The 18,606-nt window shown below is 39.0% G+C and overlaps 1 protein-coding gene across 5 annotated transcripts in view; it reads right to left on the reverse strand.

The window, feature by feature from the left end:
• The window catches only part of HAS1 (hyaluronan synthase 1), a 57,502-nt gene extending 39,499 nt beyond the window's left edge, over positions 1 to 18,003 (reverse strand). For 2 of the 5 annotated variants that reach the window (XR_009216739.1, XM_058530061.1), the window contains exons 1-2: positions 17,856 to 18,003; positions 9,696 to 9,822 (exon numbers count right to left, since the gene is read on the reverse strand). Coding sequence is in view for 3 of the 5 variants with exons in the window: in XM_058530061.1 (XP_058386044.1) it covers positions 9,696 to 9,716 (21 nt within the window). In the remaining 2 variants the exon portion in view is untranslated. Of the gene's footprint in view, positions 1 to 70; positions 667 to 9,695; positions 9,823 to 10,256; positions 10,405 to 13,564; positions 13,710 to 17,855 lie in introns of those variants that run through there. The other 3 variants (XR_009216740.1, XM_058530062.1, XM_058530064.1) reach the window with 3 other exon arrangements.
• Positions 18,004 to 18,606: the final 603 nt, after the last annotated feature.

Consider the following 18,606-nt stretch of genomic DNA (forward strand, 5'->3'; position numbering starts at 1 on the left):
GAAATTTCAGCAGAGAGACAGAAATTACAAAATGATCAAAAGGAAATGGTAGAAATGAAAAATACAATACCAGATGTGTTTAACAAACTGAACTCAACATCAAGAATCAGTGAGCTTGGATTCACACCAATAGAAAGAATCTAAACCGAAACAAAAGGAAAAAATAGTGAGAAGACAACCAGAATAGAGAATCCAAGAACAACAACTAAAAACGGTAAAAACATAGGGAGATTTAAACAACATGATCACTCAAATGACCTAACTGGCGTTTATGAAATACTACACCCAACAACAGCATAATACACACATAATTCTTCTCAAGTGCTGGGTTATAAAATGTCTCAATAAAAATCAAAGGCTTTAAACGATACAAAGAATATTCTATGACAACAACTTATCATATTTGAAATCAATACATCAACAAAAATATAACTAGAAAATGCCCAAATATTTGAAAATTAAACAGACTTGCAAACAACCCATGGGTCAGAGAAGAAATCTCAAGGAAAATTAGAAAATATTTTTAAATGAATAATAATAAAAATAAAACATATCAAACTTTGTGATTCACAACCAAAGGCAGTGCTTAAACGGAAATTTTTACCTCTAAGTGCCGATATTGGAGGAGAAAGGTGTGAACTCAATGAAATAAACTTCCTTAAGAAGCTAGAAAAAGATCAAATTAAAACCAAAGGAAGTATAAGAAAATAATAAAAAGAAAACAAGAAATAAATGAAACAGACGACAATCAATAAGAGAAAATCAACAAAGTGAAAAAGTAGGTTATTTAAGATATCAATAAAATTGATAAACTTCTAGCAATATTAATCAAAAAAGAAGAGAGAAAACATAAATTACCAGCCTTCAGAATAAAAAAAGGGACATCTTCACAGGCCCTAAGCACATTAAAAAGATATTATAAATAATTTTATGTCACTATATTTAACAGTTTAGATGAAATGGACAAATTCCTTGAAAAGTACAACATACAAAACTGACACAAAGAAAATCTCGATAGTACAATACTAAGTAAAGACATTGAATTCCTAATCAAAAACCTGTATTGAAAACTCCAGACCTGCATAGCTCCGCCTATGAATTCTATCAAACACTTAAGGAAGAAATAACATCAATCTTACAACAAACTCTTCCAGAAGATAGAGGAGAAGGTAACACTTCACATTTACTTTTAAATACACCAGTTCAATATAAAAATTGTGCTTAAAGAGTAATGTAATTTTTAGGAACTAGAATCACGATTAATATAGTCTTTCAGTGTAACCAACGTTCAAGAAAAGTTTTTTTTTCTTTTTCTTTTTCTTTTTTGGCATGGTCAGACATAACAGAGAGATCAGTATCTTGTTTGCATTACCCAATTTTAAAGGGGGACATACTTTGCACACGAGTGGTTTTACAAAGGTAGGTTTTCTTTTTTTTTTTTTTTTGTGAGGAAGATCAGCCCTGAGCTAACACCCATGCTAATCCTCCTCTTTTTGCTGAGGAAGACCGGCTCTGAGCTAACACCTATTGCCAATCCTCCTCCTTTTTTTTCCCCCCCCAAAAGCCCCAGTAGATAGTTGTATGTCATAGCTGCACGTCCTTCTAGTGGCTGTATGTGGGACGCGGCCTCAGCATGGCCGGAGAAGCAAGCGCGTCGGTGCACACCCAGGATCTGAACCCAGGCCGCCAGTAGCGGAGCGCGTGCACTTAACCGCTAAGCCATGCGGCCAGCCCAAAGTAGGTTTTCTTACATTGATGTTATGGCAATACCCGGAAGACGAAACATTTATTTCTTTGAAACAATAATAAAAACCTTAGTTTCTAATGAACTGTCATGTGGAAGTTTGCGTGAAGCAAAAATGAAGCCAAGCAATTTAATTCTTACTGTTCCAAAATCTCTGCATGCAGTAGATTTCTGAAGTATTCGACTTTATAATAAGGCTGTTCTGACTTTACTGTCAGACACTTCACAAAACCCTAAGATGATAAAAACAACAGAAAGACTCTATGAAATCTTACTGTTCACATACAACTGGTTCTCGATTACAAAGTGCTTGAGTTAGACACTCGTTGTCAATCAGGTATCACAGCAAAAACAAACAGAAGCGATGCGTTGCTGTTTTAGACCCACATCAGTACTTCCTGAAACTGTGATATATTTCATACAAATGACCACCTATCATGTGTATGTAAGACAGAGAAAAAATGAGTGCAGACTCATATCCACCACCAGGCTTAAGAGAGAGATCACCCTCAACACTGCCGAAAGCCTCCTCTCTATGCTTCTCTGACCACAGTCCCCTTTACACCACGAAATAACCATTATCCTAAATTTTGTGTTTAGCATTCCCCTACTTTTCTTGATGGTTTTGCTATATATGCACCTCTCAGAAACTTGTTTATACCATTTAATTTTGTGAAATATTAGTATACCGTTCTATGAACAGATTTCTATTCTATGAACAGATTTCTCTTTCAACGTTCTATTTGTAGATTCAGTCATACTGACAAATACAGCTCTAAGTCATTTCTTTGCACAGTGGGATAGTGTCCCACTAATGAACACACATGTTTTTTGCCTTTGTACATATAAAATATATAAAATAATTAGCTATCCTTTTTTGTAAAGGAAACTATCCTTATTTTTAGTCCACGTTCATGAATAAGCACAGTACATAGGAATTTCGACCCTTTCAGAAATACTGGGAAAGACGGTCTCATACTTCCCTCTACACCTTCAGTCATCCCCATCCAAAACAGTAGGTAGGTAGATGGTATAGTAATTCATACTACTTCAGTTATAATGATACTGCATTGTTATGATATAAAATACAAATGGAAATTTTAGGGAAAGTCTTTGTACTAAAAACCACACGAATTACTTTGCGGAATACACCTCTGGGTATAGTTGTAACTTCTGGAACCACGCTAATGTTTTCCACACAAAAACAAATAACATCAACAAGAATGGGTAGAAAAAGTCTAAAATAGAATATAAACAGAAAATAATTAATCTAACTTTATATTATTTGTAATCACATCTAAGTGATTTTTAAAACTATCCCAAGTAACTTTTTGTCGTCGTTGTTGCAGGGAAAGATTCGCCCCGAGCTAACATCTGTTGCCAATCTTCCTCTTTTTTTTTCCCTCCCCAAAGCCCCCAGTGCATGGCTGTATATCCTAGTTGTAAGTCCTAGTTCTTCTGTGTGAGCTGCCGCCACAGCATGGCAACTGACAGATGGGTGGTGTGGCTCCACGACCAGAAAACGAACCTGGGCCACTGAAGCAGTGAGTGCCGAACTTTAACCACTAGGCAATCAGGCCTGGCTCCCAAGTAACTTTTAAACATAGTATGTTAACTATACATTTGAGACTAAAAGAACTGTAAATGAATATTAACTCGAGTTAGTAAATTTTCCACAACAGTATGGGTTAGCTACTCTGAAATTCCTTTCTGTATATTCTAGGAAGTGAGAAAATAAGTAAATATTTTTAGAATAATGGGAGAAAGATCTCACTGTTGTAGAAGAGAGTAACAAATATGGAGAGGAAGAAGACTAGAATGAATCCAAGGTGTTGGATTAAAATGAGAAGTCTCAGTGTGATTCATGGTTATATATACATACACATATATACATACATACATATACATATGTAAATACACGCATACACAGATATATATACATATGTATGTGTTTTCTAGTTCCCTCTACTGAGATAGCCCAAAAGCAATGACACCTCAGTAATAATGGGTACACCTAGCACCCTGATCTTGGTTTCTAAATATACCTCTTGCAGTGGCCAAATCTAAGGAAATATGAGCTCAAAACAAGCAATGACAGCAAGAAATGATAAACTAGTGAATAAAATAATTCTTGAGGGGCCCGGCCCCTCAAGAATTGGCTTAGCGGTTGAGTGCGCACACTCTGCTACTGGCGGCCCGGGTTTGGATCCCGGGCGCGCACCAACACACTACTTGCCCGGCCATGCTGAGGTGGCGTCCCACATACAGCAACTAGAAGGATGTGCAACTATGACATACAACTATCTACTGGGTCTTTGGGGAGAAAAAGGGAAAAAAAAAAAAGGAGGAGGATTGGCAATAGATGTTAGCTCAGGGCTGGTCTTCCTCAGCAAACAAAGGAGGATTGTCATGGATGTTAGCTCAGGGCTGATCTTCCTCACACACACAAAAAAATAATAATAATAATTCTTGAATCCATAGTGACATTAAAAAAAATAAACAAATAAGTAAATGAATGAAGGAGAAAGGAAAATCCTTTCTTGCAGTAGAATACCAAATAGTGAATATGTATGAAATAACAGAGTTAGAAGATCACTATTTTGCAGCCATCATGGTAATAATTGAACCAGGTAAGAATAACCAATGGTTGCTAAAACTAACAAAAGTTTGATGACGAACCAAATATTTGCATAGTCTCAAATTATCTCTCTGCAATTTATTAATTTCTAAGGGGAAAACAATAACTTTAGAGTGGAGAAACCAGGCAGGGAACACCCAACCAACTGGCCAGAGTTCATACCATCAGTAATCAGACAAATAGATATCATGTACCTCCTCATGTAATGCACTGAGGACAGAGTATCATTTATGTAGTATTCCCGCCAAAACATAACCAATCATTAGGAAACATCAAACAAACTTAAATTGAATGATACAGTAGTCCCTTTTACCCGCAGGTTCGCCTTCTGCGGTTTCAGTTACCTGCAGTCAACCACAGTCTGAAAATATTACATGGAAAATTCCAGAAACAAAGAATTCCTAAGTTTTAAATTGTGCACCATTCTGAGTAGCGTGATGAAATCTCACGGCATCCCGTTCCACACGCCCGGGACGTGAATCATCCCTTTGTCCAGGGGATCCACACTGTATACGCTATCCACCTGTTAGTCACTTAATAATGTCTAGGTTATCAGATCGGCTGCGGAGGTATCACAGTGTTTGTGTTCAAGGGACCCTTACTTTACTTAGCAACAGCCCCAAAGCACAAGAGTAGTGATGCTGGCAATACAGATATGCCCAAGAGAAGCCATAAAGTGCTTCCTTTAAATGAAAAGGTGGAAGTTCTTGACTTAATAAGGAAAGAAAAAAAATTGTTTGCTGAGGTTGCTAAGATCTACAGTAAGAATGAATCTTCTATCCGTGAAATTGTGAAGAAGAAAAAAGAAATTCATGCTAGTTTTGCCATTGCACCTCAAATACACATATACAGGAAAAAATATAGTATATATAGGGTTTGGTACCATCCACGGTTTCAGGCATCCACTTGGGGTCCTGGAATGTATCCCCCACAGATAAGGGGGGACTACTGTATTCTACAAAATAAGTAGCCTTTACTCTTCAAAATGGTAAAGTCATGAAGGACAAAGACCAGAACTGTTCCACATTAAAGGAAACTAAAGAAATATGACAATTATACACAATGTATGGTTTTGAATCCAGATCTTTTTTTTTGTTATAAAAGATATTATTAGAGACAACTGACAAACTTCAAATAAAATCTGAAAACAAGATAGTAGCATTGGATCAATTTTCCTGATTTTAATAGTTAGACTGTGATTATGCTGGAGAATGTCCTTGTTCTTAATAAATACATACTGAAGAGGCACCATGTCTGAAACGTACTCTTAAATGGTTTAGAAAAACAAAATAATTTGTATGTATGGAGAGAGAGAATATAATAAAGCCAATGCAGTAAAATGTTAACACTTAGGGAATCTGGATGAAGAGTTCTTTGTACTATTCTTGCAACTTGTCTGTAATTTTGAAAGCATTTCAAAATAAAGTTACAAAACAACACATATACTCCTTTCATGCCTATAAGTACTTTACTTACATACAAAACTCAAGAAGCCACAAAATTTATGTTCCAGGATATTCTCAGGGAGAAAACATCTAGATACAGCTGAAATTGTTGGTAACCTCTTCATCTCTTCTTTGGATTATCCCATTCATTCACACACTTAAAATGTCTCACAGTGAAAATCTCTTCTTCATACTGAAAGCCTTTTGAAATATTTTCTTTACCAACATGGTAGTCACAGCAAGAACATGGCTTATTTCATAAAATTATTTCTAGAGGAAATGATTTCCTCAATTCATTGACCTGGCTTAATTTTTCCTAAATGTTTTTTTTTTTTTTTAATTTTATTTATTTATTTATTTTTCCCCTAAAGCCCCAGTAGATAGCTGTATGTCATAGTTGCACATTCTTCCAGTTGCTGTATGTGGGACATGGCCCCAGCGTGGCCAGAGAAGCAGTGCGTCAGTGCGCGCCCGGGATCCGAACCCAGGCCGCCAGCATCAGAGCGCACACACTTAACCGCCAAGCCACGGGGCCGGCCCTTTCCTAAATGTTAATTGTCTTCCACACAAGAAAGCTGCATTTCATGGTGTAGTCATCTCCACATCTAATACATTGATAGGTTTGCATTCTTTTACATATTATCTGTGGACATTTTTTTCCATAATCAGAAAAGGCTTTCAAGCATTTTATCGCAATCAGAGAGTTATTCTTTAAAGTCTCTAATATCACATGATTTTGACTTTTTAAATGTATTTTTTTATATGATAAGCTTTTTTTTTTTTTTAGGAAGATTGGCCCTGAGCTAACATCTGTTGCCAATCTTCCTCCTTTTTTCCTTTTTCTCTCCAAAGCCCCAGTAGATAGTTGTATGTTATAGTTATACATCCTTCTAGCTGCTCTATGTGGGACGCTGCCCCAGCATGGCTTGATGAGCAGTGCGTAGGTCCGTGCCCAGGATCCAAACTGGCGAACCCCAGGCAGCTGAAGCAGAACGCGTGAACTTAACTACTACGCCACCAGGCTGGCCCCTTGACTTTTAATAAAAATTTTTTCTCACATTTATTACTCTTATAATGATTCACTCTGGTGTAAATTCTTTGATGCATCTGAAATTTGATTTCTCAATGAAAATACTGCAACATCCCCTTCTTGTGTATAGTTTCTTTCCCATATGAGTTTCTCTGATATAAAACAATGTACATTTCTGGCAGAAAGTTTTCACAAAATTACTACATTCAGAGTGGTTGTCCTTCCTGTTGTGTAATGAATGTTCTATGACTTTTGTGTGAAAACTTTCGCACATTTGCTGAATTCATAGTTTCTCTCATGTATGCATTTTCCTGATGAACAATGAGCTGCAAGTTATTACTGAAGATTTTGCCATATTTATTTACTGCATTACAGATTTCTCTCTCATTTTAAGTCTCTAAGAAGGTAAACATCTGACTGAAAACTTTTCTTTATTCACTGTCTGTCTAAGAATTCTCTCCTATATGCCTGTAATCTTGTGTTGGAATGATCTTCTTAAATGCTTCCTCATTTTCTCTGTATCCATAGGATTTCTCTCCTGTATGACATCTTTGGTGTACTGAGGTGTGACTTGACACGAAAGGACTTCCCACACTCACTGCATTCATGGAGCCTCTCTCTTGTATGTGTTTCTGTGATGTCTAGTTAGACCAGGCTTCCAGGTGAAAGCTTTCCCACATTCTCTACACACATAGAGCTTTTCTCCAGCCTGTGTTCTCTGATGTATGACGAATGGTGACTTACAGCTGAAAGCTTTCTGACAATCACCACACTCATATGGTTTCTCTCCTGTGTGAGTCCTCTGATGTACAATGAGCTGTGACTTCTGTGAGAAGACTTTCCCACATCACTGCATCTGAAGAATTTCTCTCCCGTGTGGTTCTCCAAGTGTATAATGAGTGGTGATTTTAGTGCTGAAGGCTTCCTGACATTCACCACGTCGGTGAGGCTTCTCCCCAGTATGCACCCTCTGATGTAAGATGAGTTCTGACTGGTGCATGAAAGCTTTCTGACATTGACTGCATTCATAAGGGTTCTCTCCTGTATGAATTCTCTGATATAAAATGAGCTCTGATTTTTGGATGAAAGCTTTTAGACATTCTTTACCTGAAAAGGGTTTTTTTCCAGTGTGAGTTCTTTGATGTTGAATGAGCTGTGACCTGTGGAAAAAAGCTTTCTGACACTGACTGCATTCATTGGACTTTTCTCCCATATGAGTTTTGTGATGTAGAGTGAGACTAAACTTAAGAGAGAAAGTTTTTCCACATTCCCTGCATCCATAGGGTTTTTCACCTGTACGACTTCTCTCATGCTTAATGAGATGTGGCTTACGAATGAAAGATTTTGACATTCAGCACATTCATAAGGTTTCTCTATTGTCTGAATTCTCTTATGTAAAATTAAACTAGATCTGTGGGGGAGGCTCTCCCACATTCACTGCATCCATAGGGTTTCTCTCCTGTGTGAGTTCCCTGGTGTAGAAGGAGTTGTGACATACGATTGAAAGATCTCTGAGATTCACTACATTTGTAAAATCTCATTTCTATATGATTTGTATTCAGGCATTACTTCTTACCAACAGCTTCTCCACCATCATATTCACAGCAATTAATTCCAGAATGAGTGTTTTGTGCCTAGTACGGAGAAATAATGTCTCAGGTAGATTTAACTTTTTATCCTTCTTACTTACATAATTTCTGTTCTGGAAAAGTAAATCTAAATTACACTTCAAAGTTTTTCCATTTGAATCAAATTGATCAAAGTCTTTTCTCAGGTGAGATATTTTTCCAAATGCATCCCATTCCCAGTGCCTGTCCATGGGATCAGGCTTGTCAGGGTCTTCCTGGTGGCTGTCTATATCATCATCACTTTGTCAGGCATCTTCAGGGAAGGAGACCAACGAATCTGTATATGAGTAGGTACTGGAAGGGGTAAACTCTCATAACAAGGATCAAGGATCAAGGAAAGAAATGATATGCTGGACACAGGATACAAGTCAGAGGTATTTAGAAGGAGAAGAGAAAATAGAAGAGAAGCAGAGGGACATGAAAGTCATACAAAACATAGGAAAGGGGAAAATTCCATGTGTATCTGGAAGCATACTTCTGACCACAGGTGAGATGTTGAGTAGAAGGAAGGCAACATGAACAGCGTTGGTGAGAAAGAGTGAAGATGCTGGAAAGAAAGAATAACCAAGAAAGCAAGTTCCTAGTTCAGATTCCAGAAATGTGATACAGAGTGTAGACATAAGGGGCCTACTTCCTTCTAAATGTCAAGCAAAGGAGAGTCCTCAAATGAGCAAGGTGACATCTAGAAGACATGTAGGAAGCTTGTGTCAACAGTTTTGTGTCATATTTAAGGGTTCAAGGGTTTTTAAGTAGAGTTCTCAAAATAACATATCAAAGGTTCTAACTCCTTACACTTCCACTCATCTACCAAGCTTTTAGTCACTCACCTAGATGGCCCTCACTGCAGATTTCTCTCTCTACAACCCATGACTGTTCTTGCTCCATCTGGAAGACTGCTTCTAGTCTGGAAGCCCAATAATTTGTATATTGATAAACATGAGCCCAAGAGCTTGGTCTTCAGAGCCTCTGAAGAAGTAGGAGGGGCCTGTTGCAGAGTTAGCACCTCAGCAAAGTGAAAAACTTTCATTTGGGAGGTAAGAGTACAATCCTCTCTCCAGGTTCAGATGGACACAAAGATTCTATCATCTATAAATCCTAAGTTCAAAAACATTAAACACTTCAAAGGACCTATAAGTTCTAGCAGTCAAGAAAGGAAGGCAATAGACTGGGGGTTCATCAAGGGATATATGGGATATATAAGTGTCCTTACCCATTGACACGAGGTTGCCATAATTTTCCAACATTACATCCCAGTACAGGTTCTTGGAAACAGCATCCAGCAGCTGCCACTCCTCCGAGGTGAAGTCCACAACCACATCCTTATATGACAATGTTACCTGTAACGGCATATTCTTGTTTCAAGTGATTTTTCATTCAATGATGTGGAAAAAATGAATTTATTATGATCATTTTCATAATACATTATAATCCAAGGTCTGGTGAATCTAGTTTTGTCTTACACTTTATGGAAGAAACTTAAAGCTCATTAAAAATATCCTGCCATTCAAAAGTCAACCAATGAAACTCACCACGTTGACAGAATAAAGGATAAAAATCACATCAGCATGACAATGAATGCATGAAAAGCACCGAACACAAGTTTATATGCATGTGCCACAATTACTGAATGGTACATTAAGATTTGTACATTTCATTGTATATGAATTTTACATAAAAATAAATAAAAGTACTATAAACAAATATTACACCCTAGTTAATGATACACATGCTGGAGTATTTAGGAGGAAGTGTACCAATGTTTGCAACTTACTTTGAAATAGGTGATGAAGCTAGTGCAGTAAAATGTTAATTCTACAATCTAGTTGGTTGGTATACGGGTGCTCACTGTAAAATTCTTTCAACTTTTCTGTACATCTGAAATTTTTTTTTAAGAAAACATTAGGAAAAACTAAAAAGAAGCACATCATAAAATTTAACACCCTTTAATGATGAAAACTCTTAGCAAATTAGGAATATAAGTAACCTTCCTTAATCTGAAAAATAATATCCATATAAAACCTAAAGCAGACATTACACTTAATGGTGAATTATTGAAAGTTTTTGCACTGAGATCAGAGTGAGACAAGGATGCCTGCTAATTCCACTTCTATTCAACATGGTACTGAAGATCCTACCAATGCAAGTGAGCAAGAAAGAGAAATAAAAGACAAAAGAAGTGGAAAGGAAGAAATTTATCATTCACAGAGGACACGATTTTGAAGGTAGAAAATCCATAAGAAAAAAAAATCCATAAGAATTACAGACTATTAGAATTCATAAGTTTCTCAAAGTCCCTGACTATAAAGTCAGTATTCATAAATCATTGTATTTCAATATACTAACCAACTATTAGAAAATGAAATTCAATAATAATACCATTCATAATAGCATCAAGACACAGCAAATACTTAGAAATAATTCTTAGAAAAGATGTGCAAGACCTCAACGCTGAACACTACAAAACTCAACTGAAAGAAATGAAAGAAAACTCAATAAATGCAAGGATATGTCATGTTTCTGGAGTGGAAAATTCTATCTTATGAAAATGTTGATTATCCTCTAAATTAATCTGTAGAACCCATGCAATACAACCAATATCCCAGCAGGTGTTTTGTGGAAACTGACAAGCTGATTCTAAAATTTACAGGAAAATAAAAAGAGCCAAAGCGACATGGCAGTCTGGAGCAGGGCCTGCGAGACAAGCAAGGATGTTAGGAAGAACAATGAGGAGGCTGCTGTGGTGGTCCAAGTGACAGATGATGGCGGCTTTGACTGGAGTGGTGCTGCAGCAATGGACAAGAGGGACAAATGTGAGGTCTACTTTGCAAGCAGAACCAACAGGATTTGCCCTGGGATGGTGGGAAGCACAGAGACTGATGAAAAGTGAGAAGTGGGGCTATGCCCACTAGTTTCTTGTCTGTGGCTGCGTTTGTGCTATAGTGGCAGAGTTGAGTAGTTGCAACAGAGACGGTCTGGCCCACAAAGGCTAACGTACTTACTATCCTGCCCTTTACGGAAGTTTGACCCCTCATCTGAGAAACTAGGAGAAGCTATTTACCGAAGTAGGGAAACTGTGGAAGGAACAGGCTTGGGGTGAGCTCAGGAGCTTGGTTCAGTAAATTGTAAGTCTGACACAACTGTAGACATTGTGGACAGGTTTTGGGGACCCTGTCCCTGCTCTAACAGGCAAATCTAGCAAGGAAACTGCGTAGGCTTTAAGTCAGTACAATAAAATCCATGCTGTCCTGTGAAGCAGCCGCACAGGCCGTGTTCAGCCTGCGTCAAATGACCTTGCAATCCCATACCTCATGACCGAAGACGCCAGCTGGACAGATCCACAACAGGAAAGGATAAAGGGAACCTCGCTCTCACATTTCCCAGCTGCCTTTCTCAGGGATTGAGGGAATAACTAACAACCCTGGTCCTTGCTTCCCTTCACACAGAGATAATATCAGCATCTCTGAAATTGTTTGAAGGAATTCTTATTTGTTACCTTCAATGTATAATCTAGGGAAACGCCCACATGCACTCTATCCCTTTTTTTCCTCTTCCTTGTACATACACTGTTTGTGAAAGAGATATAAGCTGCACTTAAACCCACACACCTTGGAGTAGTTCCACCAGAGCGCTCTGTTGAACTGTTTTCCTGGGGTTCGAACTCCTCACGTTGATTATTGAATAAACTCCTTCATTAATATCACCTAGACTCTTTATTTCAGTTGACAAGATGTACCTTACAGATGTTAGGGAGGCAGTGAGACACAGGAGGTAATGCTCAGGGGAAAGGCCTGGGCTGGAGATATAAATAGGAAGTCATCAGCCTATGAGTGGTGCCTACAACTGTGACACTAGATGAGGGCACTAAGGGAGTGATGTTGTGCTTTTTTTTGTTTGTTTATTTTGTTGAGGAAGATTCACCCTGCGTTAACATGTGCTGCCAATCTTCCTCTTTTTGTATGTGAGCTGCTGCCACAACACGGCCACTGACGGATGAGTGGTGTAGGTCTGTGCCTGGGAACCAAACCTGGGCTGCTGAAGCAGAGCATGCCAAACTTAACTACTAGGCCACTGGGACTGGCTCTAAGGGAGTGAGTACAGACAAAAAAGATGTAAGGACTGAGACCTGAGACACTGTGAGAATTAAGATTAGAGGACAAGAGACAGGACAAAACTTAAAAAAAGAAACTGAACCCTACAAGAAGTGGCCAACAAGGCAGAAAAGAAATCAAGAGACTGTGGCCTTCTGAACACCAAATGACAAAAGATTTCAAGGAAGAAGGAAGTATCAACTATATTAGATGCTGCTGAAAGGGCAAGTAAAAACTGTCAACATGGAGTCACTGGTGATCCCGATAAAAACCACTTTTGGGGGACGGGTGGGAGTAAAGGCAACTGGAGTAGGTTCAAGAAAGAAAGGGAGGGGGCCGGCCCAGTGGTGTACTGGTTAAGTTCACATGCTTCACTTCGGCTACCCAGGGTTTGGATCCCAGGCACGGACCTACACACCACTTATCAAGCCACACTGTGGCAGGCATCCCATATATAAAGTAGAGGAAGATGGGCACAGATGTTAGTGCAGGGACAATCTTCCTCAGCAAAAAGAGGAGGATTGGCAACAGACGTTAGCTCAGGGCTAATCTGCCTCACAAAAAAAAAGAAAAAAAGGGTGGAGGAATTGGTGATGCTGAGTTTGATTTCTGATGAAGAACTATGAAAATACTTCCGATGCCTATACGCCAGAAAACACTTATTGACTGAGGAATTGTCTGCTTCCTCTTAATGGAAAATGTACTTCATAAACATGCCTGTTTCTCTTTTGATTATGGCTGCCATCAGCACCAGAGGAAAATCAGCAACTCGGCTTTGGATCCTATGGTTTATACAGCAATGTTTCAATATTAAGCTCTTTAAATGACCCATGATCCATGCGTATGTCCATTCTCCAACTGGGCTGCATCTTAATCTCCTATCTTGTCTTCTATGCTTTTTTCCCATCTGACTTTTATCTGTGCGTATAGTGTTACTTTTAATGGTGTGCATTATTAGTAATTGCCTCAAACCCTTTGGAAAACAGCTCACCTGGGACTTGGTCATTTTCAGCCGCTTTGGGGAAGGCCAGTGACTCCAACATCTGCTCAAATGACTTTTCCAGCTCTGCTCTGAATCTTAGGAAGAGCTCCCTGATCAAGAGAACCCCCTCAGGGGCCGGCCCGGTGGCGTAGTGGTTGGGTTCGTGTGCGGCCCAGGGTTCGCAGGTTCAGATCCCGGGCATGGACCTATGCACCACTTATCGGGCCATGCTGTAGCAGGCGTCCTACATATAGAGTGGAGGGAGATGGGCACAGATATTAGCCCAGGGACAATCTTCTTCAGCAAAAAGAGGAGGATTGGCAACGGATGTTAGCTCAAGGCTAATCTCCCTCAGCAAAAAAAAAAAAGAGAGAACTCCCAGCAACAAGACACTGCTTGTTCTGGGGCCTCTACCTCCTCACATCATGGCACCTGTCTTTCCCCAGAAAGGCAGCATCTGTGGATTTAAGGGGAACATTCACTTTAGACGGCAAATTAACTGCAGGCCCTGAATGTCTGCTTTTATTGCAAAGACCTTATCTTCACATAAAATTCCAGGTTGGGCTTTCCGCTGACTCTGATCAAGGCAGCTGGGGACAAAAATTACATGGAGTTTGATATCTAAAATATTTACTTTAATCCAAAGGCTCTGGAAATACAATGTCCAAGGCTAAGATGCTCTCAAATATATCCTGAGGACACTTGTATAGTGATAACTTTGCCAGCTAGTAGGAAGTTAAATTAAAATTTGCGTCTTTGACTAAATATTAAAATCCACAACTTTAAAAAAGTGTGACCTATTGGGAAACACATAGCTGGAAGAAACTGAATTTTGAGAAAAGTGCAAGAAAAGAAAATTACAGGCAAATCTCATACCTACAAAAAACCTACATCCAACATCATACTTCAGGGTAAAATAGTGAAAATTTTCCCCTACTGAAATTGGGAAGAAAAGGATGCTATCAATATTTCCATTCTACATTATATTGATTGTCCTGGTCAGGAAAAAACAAGGAAAAGAAACAAAAAGTATAAGGATAGAAAATGTCATAATTTGCTTTGGTTATGATTGTTTATAAAGGAAAAGCCTCTTCAGATATATTAATAAAACTAACAAAAATTTTTACAACATAGCTAGATACAAAATCAACATATAAAGATTACCATATTTCTATATAGTAACAACAAGCAATTAAAAATAATATTAGTAAAAAAAAAAAATTAATCATCCTTTTTTTTTTTGGTGAGGAAGATTGGCCCTGAGCTAACACCTATTGCCAATCTTCCTCTTTTTGCTCGAGGAAAAGTGGCCCCGAGCCAAAGTCTTGTGCCCATCTTCCTCTACTTTGTGTATGAGATGCCACCACAGCATGGATTGATGAGCAGTGTATGTCTTCGCCAGGTATCCAAATCCGTGAACCCTAGGCTGCCGAAGTGGAATGCATCGAACTTAAGCACTGCACCACTGGGCCGGCCCCCTAACCATCTTTTTTAAAGCGTGAAAAATAGCCACAAAATGTGAGAACATATTTACAACATGTATGACCAGGCAGGGCTCATATGTAGAAAATATAAAGAACTAACAAATCAATTCTTAAAAATGGGCAGACAGCCCAAGAAAAATTAGGCAAAAGATTTGAAAAGGCACGTCATAAAAAAGAAATTCAATGTCCAAGAAACATAATAAAAGAGGCCGAGTCCTCTTGATAATCAGGGAAACGTAAATTAAAATGCCAGTGAGATACCACCTACAAGCCCATCAGATGGTCCAAAAGCAAGAGATCCGACAATACCGAGGGTTGGCAAGGATGTAGAGCCAAGGGAGCCTCCACATACTGCTGATGGGGTGCAAATTAGTAGAGTTCTTTTAGAAAACACATGGCTTTAGCTAGTACAGTTGATTGTTATGACCTAGCAATACCACTCAAGTGAATATCCTAAAAAACTTATAGACTCTTGGAAACCAGGACATGAATGTTCACAACAGCACAGTTTATAATAGCCAAACATGAGAAAATTCCAATGTCCCTCCACAGTAAAATGGAAAAAATAAACTGTGCCATATTCATAATGATGAACGAACTAAATAATAATGAAGACACAGGCTATATGTAACAGCATAGATCAAGCTCATAAACACAATGCTGAAGAGGCAAGACACACAAAAAATAGTATGTAACTATTTTTATACATAAAAAGAAAGAAAAAAATGAGAAATAGAAACATTTAAAAGTGCAGAAAGCCCTACAGCAATATAAATATTGGAATAACTACTGATGCAAATAATAAGAAAATTTCATGTAATGAGGTATATGGGGAAGCCATTCTGATTTAAACTTGATTTGGCCTAAACTTGTTTTTCCCAGAGCAGCCTGACTTGGCCTGTCAAACATGCATTGTACATCTGCTTTAAACATTAAATATTATCCCATAGGACGCACTCTTTGAAGATATGGATGAATGCCTCCCTTCCTTTGACATCAATAGCGGTACTCTTTCAAAGATAAACTTTTCTTCCCAGAAACCAGGGTCAAGTTAACCTGCTGTGTATGTGCTGAACTGCAGCAAAATATTTCCTGGTGATGTCAAGAAAAAAAAAAATGTATCCATCATGCTTGACGTACGTTCTTTGTTCTGAAATGGTATATAATCATGCTGCAAACCATGCTTCTCTGGAATGCTTTCTCCTTTTGTGGAGATTATCTTCCCAGCTCAAGAAAAAATCACCTTTTCTCTCCTACCTATAGAATAGTTATTGGTTATTTGTGTCAATACCACCATTTATCAAATAACTACTATGTCACACACTGTCCTAGGCACTAGATAGATTTCACTTAATGTTCACAACCCTCAGCATCACTGTGGATTCAGTTACTACAGATGAGAAACTGGACACTCAGAGTGTTTAGGTAATTTTCCCAATGTCCCAGCTAGTGGTATAATTGAGATAAAAACCAAGATCCCACTCTAAAATCCATATTCTTTCCACCAAAATCATTTGAAGATTTTGTGACTGCTTTCCTAAAAAATCTGAAAAAAACAAATTGAACACTATTCACAATAATGAAAATTCAGTAATAGGTCCAGATAGATATTTTACTTTTCTTCACACCAAAATTTACAAGTTTAAATGGCAAAAGGAAACATTTGCAATAGCAATAAAAATGCAATTATTAAAGATAACAAAATTTCCAGAACCTACATAATAAAACCAGAAAGTTTTCTGATGAGCTGGAGAGAGGGATTAATTTATATTTAGATAAAAGTATAGATTGTTCTGCCCAAGTTTATATACGGTTTTAATGTGACACCAGTCAAAAAATTCCATAGTACATTCACTTGATGGAATACTAAAGGAATTTTTTTTAACTTTTAAAAAAGTATTTTAAAAATAATTAATAATAAGACGATGTATATATGATAAACTCAAGTGATAAGAAATTATTCAATTAATGACTTTTTAAAAAGCATAAAAAGCCTAAAATAAAAAACATAGCCTAATTTTAACAATTGTTGTCTCTAGGTAGCATATTTTGGGGAAACTGGCTTGTTTCTCACCACCTGTGTCATAATCAACGAGAAAGGAAATACTCAAGTGAAATATACAAAAACCTTAAGGACAAAAAGGCAAAAGCCACACCTTTCATAACACATATATTATTGTAGATCAATTTAATCTAATCACTTCAAAGTATTTTCATTTTTCATAGAAAGAGTAAGAAGAGAGGATGCCTTGGAGTCAAAGGAGAGTTGAAAACACGCTTTGAGAAGGAGATTGGAAATGATGGACCAAACTGTGTGTGAGCTCTGAGAATTATACCTCCAGAAAGCGTGTTCCCATTATCCCAAGCAGTAGACTCAAATTACTGAACTCCCTGCCCATCCAGACCTCCCCCAGTTCACTTCTCAGACCTCTGCACCACCCCGACAAGCTACTCAATCACAAACACCAACGAGCCTGTCCAACCGCTCCCGCCCACACTGATATCTCATCCTGAACCCAGTCGCCCCCTTCAAGGACCCACCGCACTCAAGTTATCACCGACCCACACAGCCACCAAACACTAACAAAAGTCGACAAGGAGTAACCCCTAGCTCCCCTGGCCCATACCCTAAACGGACCCCCAAACCTGACCCACTCCGTTGACACCTCCGCTCACTCACACCCAAGCCTCCTCTCCCGTAATTCACCACAATCAGATCCCCAGCCCACCGCCAAAAGCCCTACGCCCTTTCCCGGGCTGCCTTCATCGATTACGGACACCACCGTGCTCCCCAAGCACTTTCTTAAGCTCCTCACCTGTACCCGAGCAACTACAGACTCCTCAACGCGCCAAGGGAGGTTTAAACGGATGGCACACCCCACTTCCGCTTCTGGTCCCCACATTTTGTGGACCCCCCCCCCCTCTTGCTTTCTCTGGGGCAGTGTGACTTGAAGGGCCGCATCCTTCCAAAGACCCGGATTCTGAGCCCTTGCTGCTTGGTGAGTAACATGGCCGCCCCCATCTAGCAGCGTCACAATGGGAGCGGCCATCTTGAAACATGCGCCGTACAGAGACCAACAAGCACTCTGTGTCCCCCGCCCTCTATCACGCTTCTCCCTGAAAACTCACCCCAGGGCCACGCCTCGCAGCCAGCAAAGGCCCTTACGCTTGCTCAGGAGACGCGGCCCATACCTACCTAGTCGGTGTGCCGCTTTGTACACACATTTGTATACGCAAATTAGGGACGCCTCACAGCGAGCAGTGCCATCTTGGCGGGGATGTGGTTGTTCCTTTTAATTATAACAAGCCCTTTTCAACCACACCAGAATTTATGTTAATAAGGTGACTTTTGGAAAGCCAGGGCAATCAACCACATGATGAGAGGGTTGGAACTTTCAGTCCCGCCCCTCCACCCCAGCCCCACCTCTACCTCTGGGGAGGAGAAAGGGGCTGGAGGTTGAGTCAATCACCAATGGCCATGATTTCATCAATCATGCCTGAGTAAAACCCATAAAAATACAAAAGGACAGGGTTCAGAGAGCTTCCAGGTGGATGAACATGTGGAAA

The sequence above is a fragment of the Diceros bicornis genome, chromosome 34 (genome assembly GCF_020826845.1).
Source record: "Diceros bicornis minor isolate mBicDic1 chromosome 34, mDicBic1.mat.cur, whole genome shotgun sequence".
In the NCBI taxonomy this organism is placed as follows: domain Eukaryota; kingdom Metazoa; phylum Chordata; class Mammalia; order Perissodactyla; family Rhinocerotidae; genus Diceros; species Diceros bicornis.